At 54.8% G+C, this 6347-nt stretch overlaps 1 protein-coding gene across 1 annotated transcript; it reads left to right on the forward strand.

Annotated features, from left to right (window-relative positions):
* Nucleotides 1-2730: 2730 nt before the first annotated feature.
* Nucleotides 2731-5947, forward strand: RASSF10 (Ras association domain family member 10). The gene has a single exon (XM_027461942.3). It carries the CDS (start codon nt 3288-3290, stop codon nt 4620-4622), a length of 1335 nt encoding a protein of 444 aa, XP_027317743.1. The 5' UTR covers nt 2731-3287; the 3' UTR covers nt 4623-5947.
* Nucleotides 5948-6347: the final 400 nt, after the last annotated feature.

The following is a 6347-nucleotide window of genomic DNA, read 5'->3' on the forward strand; positions in this document are numbered from 1 at the left end:
CATTCTGTCACAGGAGGTTGTGCTTCAGATGCAGAGACTGCTGACAGCTGTGCATTGATACAGCAGTACACAAAGCCTCTGGGTTACAGGAGATCATGTTTATTACCGTTTACGGTTTAAACTCTGTGATATGTTTGTTTCAGAAATTACAGGAGACCTACGTATTTTTTATCATTCTTCTGTTTGGGGGGGGGGGGTGTTTGAACATCTGTCCGTCCCTGCCGTTTGATGTTGGGATGACATCACCTCTTCATACCCTACGCTCTCAAGGCTTGCACACACTGTCAACTGCAGGAGGGGTTTGACTTTGCCAGGTGGGAGACGTCTGAAGAAGCCTGTACTCCACTGCCTTTGCGATGCAGAATATATTGTCTGCTGAGCTTGCACTTCCATGTTATCGGTCTGTAGTTGTGGAACTAATGCGGAACTTCCTCATCTGCCTTTCTTATAGAATAATTAAAAGAAGAAGAGGAGGAGAGGAAGGAGGCAGAGCACTAGACAGTCTAGTTTAGTGACTAATGTCACCAGAGTGAAGAAACCCCATGTGCTTTGTGACATTGCTACTGCCTTGCTATATATCCTTAGGTGAGGCACTTGACTCCTCTATACCACAGCATTCTTATCTGCAAAAATGAGGTAACAATGCTACCTTCCTCTGTAGGATCCTTTGAGATCCCTGGAGGCAAAGGGCTGCCTGTGCTCAGTTGCCTTTTGGGATTCAGCCCAGCAGGGCCCAAACCTTGCTTCAGATTGGTGCTTAAGTGCTTAAGGTGCTTATGTGCTTAAGGTCTCAAAACTTTTGAAGCTTTGGTGGTATTTTCCTGAGTCTGCAGACAGACTAAAACAAAATTCCTAAGGGTTAAACTTGAGATCTAACAATGCAAATTTCTGATGCCAACCTTTTAACCACGGATTATATAAATACTCATCTGATAGGCTTATCCTACCGAAGTCAAGTGTTTGCCTCCTTAATCTCACTGCCTCCAACCAAATTGCCAGCACCTTTATTCTGTCTCTGGCAGTGCTGCGTTGGGAGCTCTACCAGGAAGGCAGAGACAGTTTTCTGTACACAGAGATGTGGTCAGGGGAAGATGGAGCAATCACCTTCCAATTCCATCATACAAAGCCAGGCTTGGATGCTGGATAGATACAGGCAGTCAGACAAGTTGGAGCAGCTTGACCTGTGCGAAGAATACGATATTTCTTCACATCACACCCTGCTCTTCCTGTATTGTCCTGTGCCAGAACTAAGTAGGTACAGACATTCCCATAGGAAATACATGTAAAATGAGATCAAAATGAAATGGGAAAGGCAAGGAATCACCGGTAAAGGGATCAGACAATTTCTCACTGCCTAGTTAACCCTTTCTCTTGTGGAACCTGACTGCAGCACACAACAAGGAATGGTCTGTCCTTACAAGTAAGTTTCTGCCAGCCTGATGAGAGCAGCAAGGCTTTTCTTTTCCTATGCTCCTGGGACCTTTTCATCTCGAGCCTTTCAGAGGCTGTCATATGGCCCCATCAGACACCCCCTTCCTGTTCAACACCCTACCATCTTGGGGCAGTGTGAGCTCCTGGTTTTGTCCCAAAGTGGTTATGACCCTCTCTGTCAACCTGGAATGAATTATGCTTTTCAGCACAATACGTGCACAGAACAAAAAGACTGCACACCTTAGGAATAACCGTCCAGCAGCAAACACTTCCTTCTACACAAAGCAAGTGTCTAGCACCTCTGACACATTGTGAAAGCAAAATGACTAGCTCCTGAAATCAGCAGCGACATACATGTACTTTACCATCAGACAGGAAAATGTAACATTACTGTGAGGTGACCAGGGTCAGGAAGCAAAATTCAGCCTAGTTCTGACACCCCTATCTTGCATGCCCTCATTGCAACATGCAGTGGCCATGGAATTGTTTAACCTGGAATAATACAGGAAAGGAATGTCGGCAGCTGGTACATGATCCTTGTGATCTTCAGCTCCAGGAATGCAGGAATCCGGTGGTCTCTCAGCCCACTTCCTCACTGGGTAGGAGTCTGCATGGCAAAAACCATCACTGTAAATAGCTACGTTAAGCAGCCAGAGCAGAGGGCAGGCTCTTCCCCAGGACTGTGTCTTCCAGGCAAGTACGGGAGCACAGCAGCCGCCCATGTTGAGCCGTGCACTAGAGGAGAAAGCAGGGCGTCAGGCTGCAGGATTGTTAACTCACTATTTCAAGCTGCTGAATTACAGCAGTTAGGTTGGAATGCCACCGCCCTGTCCTGTTCCACTGACGCGAGCACAGGCTGCATCCATCCACACGAGAATCATCCCCATGCGACACCGATTTTATTGGCTGTGAAAACCTCCCAAAAAGGTACGGATCAACCTTCAAGTTAGAGAGTTCTCCCCCTTTACTCGTTATAATACTTTCTGGCCACACAGAAAAGAAGCACAGGTCCGCGAATCCCTGCGCTGCATCACAACACGAAAACCCGTGCCACAGCCCTGCCTTTTATTCCCACTTTGTACGTCTCCTCATGTTAATCCACACTCAGAGACCGATCCTGTTCCCATCAAAGTACGCAGAAAACTCCCATTAAAATCTGGCTCGGCTAGTATTTTAATAACCCTCAGACATTCCCGTCCTTCGCATATTTCATCTGCGAAGCGCTTCGCAAACCCGACTTTCCTAATTACAGGCGGCCGATTCACTAAAACTGGAAATTCCTCGCCGGTTCTGCCTTTAGCTTTGAAGCTGCGGGACTCGCTCTGTCCCTCGGCATTCTGGAAGATCCCTCGACGCCGCTCGTTTGCAAGAGGCAGGGCAGGGGGGAGCGGAGTGGAGCGGGCGGCGGCGCCGCGCCTCCCAGCTCCCAGCCGGCGGATCGCGGCGCGGAGCGACGGGGCGGTGCTGCCCGCGGGCCGGCGGCCGCCGCCGGGGCGGGAGCCGCGGGGGGCGCCCACGTGGGGGCAGAGGAAAACCCGGCGGCGGCGGCGCTGGGCCCCGCCAGAGCGCGGGCGGCGGCGGCCAGGCGGGCTCCGCGCCGGACTCCGCTTCGCTCCGCGCCGGCCCCTCCCGGCGGCACGCGGCGCGGCGCGGGGCAGGAAGGGGTGGAGCGGCCGGCAGAGCGCTCGGCGGGGAGGCAGGAGGGCAGCGCCGGAGCCGGGCGGGCGGCGAGAGAGGTGGCCCGGCCATGCTGAGGCCGGCCGGCGCCGCAGCTCCCCGGAGCGCCCGCGTCGAGCGGCAGCCTGGCCGGTCCCGCTGAGCCCGCGGCCCCGGCCGGCCGCTCGCGGCCGCTCCCGATGGAGCCCGAGGAGCGGAAGATCTCGGTGTGGATCTGCCAGGAGGAGAAGCTGATCTCCGGGCTCTCCCGGCGGACCACCTGCTCGGACGTGGTGCGGGTGCTGCTGGAGGACAGCCACCACCGGCGGCAGCGCCCGGCGCCGCCCGAGCCCGGCGGCGGAATGCTGTCGGGGCCGCCGCACTCGTACTGCATCGTGGAGAAGTGGCGAGGCTTCGAGCGGATACTGCCCAACAAGACGAAGATCCTGCGGCTCTGGGTGGCGTGGGGGGACGAGCAGGAGAACGTGCGCTTCGTGTTGGTGCGCAGCGAGGCCTCGCTGCCCAACGCGGGGCCGCGCAGCGCCGAGGCGCGGGTGGTGCTCAGCAAGGAGCGCCCCGGCCACGGCTTGGGGGCGGCCCGCGGCAGCCTGGCGCTCACGCAGGAGCGGCAGCGGCGGGCAGTGCGGAAAGCCTTCCGCAAGCTGGCCAAGATCAACAAGAAGCGGCAGCAGCCGTTGGCCCGGGAAGCCTCGGCGGCGGAGAGGATGGAGACGCTGGTGCACCTGGTGCTCTCGCAGGACCACACCATCCGCCAGCAGATCCAGCGGCTGCGCGAGCTGGACCGGGAGATCGACAAGTACGAGGCCAAGATCCACCTGGACCGCATGAAGCGGCATGGCGTCAACTACGTGCAGGACACCTACCTGGTGGGCGCCGGCGGAGGGGAGCCCGAGCCCGAGCCCGAGCCCGAGCCGAGCCGGGAGGCGCCTCCCGAGGAGGACTACGCCAGGAAGTGCGAGGCGGTGCTGCAGCTGCAGGAGCAGCGGGCGCAGCAGGAGGAGCTGCTCGAGCACCTGGCCGCCGAGATCCAGCAGGAGCTCAACGAGCGCTGGATGAAGCGGCGGCGGGAGGGGCTGGAGCTGGCCGCGGGGCCCGGCCTGGCCGAGACGGACTGCGACACCACCGAGCTGAGCGGTGGCGGCGAGGGCGAGCTGCAGCTGGAGCACGAGCGGGTCAGGACGCAGCTGAGCACCAGCCTCTACATCGGCCTCAAGCTCAGCACGGACCTGGAGGCCGTCAAGACCGACCTGGACTACACGCAGCGGGCGTGGGAGGACAGGGAGCGGGAGCTGCAGCGCCTGCTGGAGACGCTGGGCACCCTGGACGTGGCGGAGGCGGCGGCGGAGCCGCGCGGGGCGGTCGGAGGGCGGCGGGCGGCGACGGGCGGCTGGCTGGAGCAGGCGCGGGCGCTGCACAAGGACGGCGCCGACAACGACGAGGACTCGGACACAGGGCTGAGCTCCATGCACAGCCAGGACTCGGACTCGCTGCCCGTCTGCGAGTCCCTCGTCTAGCGCCCGCCGCCGGGCCGGGGATGCAGGGCGGCCGCCGCCCGTCGGCTGCGCGGCTGCCCGGCCCGGCCGCGGCCAAGCCCCCGTCTCTGGGGCGGCCCCGAACCACGCCCGACCCCGCGCAGCGGGCCCCCGGCATCCGAAAGCTGCTGATCGTCTGCGAGCCAGCGGGGGAGAGAGGTGTCCCTGCTGCTGAGGTGCCAACGCCGAGCACCGGGGAACGCGCTGCAGTTCCTTCTGGCAACGAAAAGGGGTGATCAATCACTTCTCCCAAAAGGGCAAACTAAGGCAAAACGGAGATGAACGTGCCGTCTGAACCAGCTCTGCGGAGTGCTTTTCCCTATGTGTAGATATGAGTGCTTTGTTTAAAGGCGTACTAAGAAATCTATTAGTATCAGCGTTCCTTTGACAGTCTGTGAAAGCAATTAGCAGAGCCTGTACGTACACAGCCTTCGACTACGTTTTTTTCATGAGGCTAGCTGATACTTGGCTGAGCTTGGCTGTAGGTAAACAAAGTACAGAATCAGCTTGAGCTACCATTTTTAATAATATAGTTTGTATCAGGCCAAGAGATTACAATGATAAAAGCATGACTCAAGCCCTAGCTGCACTGGAGCTTAATCTTTTCAGTTATTCTAATAAAAAAAAAAGGGCATCAGCTGTAACATGCATTTCACTTAACTGCCAAATCTTCTTCTGCAGCTTAACTCTTACTGAAAGTACATGATCTGCTCTTACAATAAGAGAGATTAGGATTGTTGTATTTCTGAATAATTACAAAGATGGTTTAAGCAGTGAGAGACCAGAGAATGTTTACTCAGTCCTGGCTGACGGTGTGAACTTGTTAAAACTTCTGAGATTATTATTTATGTAAGGCTATTTATGAAATTTTTCATTTAATGATAAGAAAGTATGAAAAGGGATACATCAACAGACCAATTATTTACTTTGTACAAAAACCTTGCAGCTGCCTCTCCCGAAGCCTGGGTCCCACTCCCCAGCGGTGTGCTCACTGGTAGGATTCTGCAGGACAGTGAGGAACAGGCTGTGGCCAGGCAGCTGAAAAGCCATAGGAGAAATATTGTCTGGGGATCTGCTGAGGCTGTAAAACTCCCCATGTGCTATCGTTCTTGAAAAGTGTTATTCCACTGAATGGGCTTCAGTTATAAAAAAATGGTGATTTATTTTAAACACTGATTATATAATTGTTTTGCATATTTTAGCCAAATTTGAAAAATATTTAAGAACCTATTTTTAGACCTAATAAAATTCTTTATAAGACTAAATGGCTGTTCCCAATTTAGTGCAATTAAAAATAATATATCAGGTCTGGGATTTTGCTTCCTGTTATCTTGTGGTGTCATTTATCGTTCTCTGGAGTGAGAAGAAAGATAAAGCAAGCCAGACTTCCCCAGGACGTTTCATGACAGCGCAGTCCCCTCGCTTCCTGATGGCACTTAGTGCTCCCTTAGGTCCAAGCACCAGAGCATGCATTGCTCACATCTACACATTGCAGGTGCAGTGTAGTAGCATTTATAACTGTTGGCACATGTGCATTAGGAATTTCACCTTACTCTGCAAAAAACATGGCAGTAAAGCTGAAGAATAAGTTGTGGGGGTGGGGAGTCACACTGTCGCACCACATTATTTTAACCAGCATGGCTGTAATGGGTGGGTGATGCAAGTATCTGTTGATAGCTTCTGCAGTGACTGATGTAGGCAATAAAC

Source organism: Anas platyrhynchos, chromosome 5 (genome assembly GCF_047663525.1).
Source record: "Anas platyrhynchos isolate ZD024472 breed Pekin duck chromosome 5, IASCAAS_PekinDuck_T2T, whole genome shotgun sequence".
NCBI classification, from domain to species: domain Eukaryota; kingdom Metazoa; phylum Chordata; class Aves; order Anseriformes; family Anatidae; genus Anas; species Anas platyrhynchos.

Excerpts from the sequence above, each read along its gene's own strand:
- RASSF10 (XM_027461942.3), top strand. The coding sequence starts at position 3,288 with ATGGAGCCCGAGGAGCGGAAGATCTCGGTGTGGATCTGCCAGGAGGAG.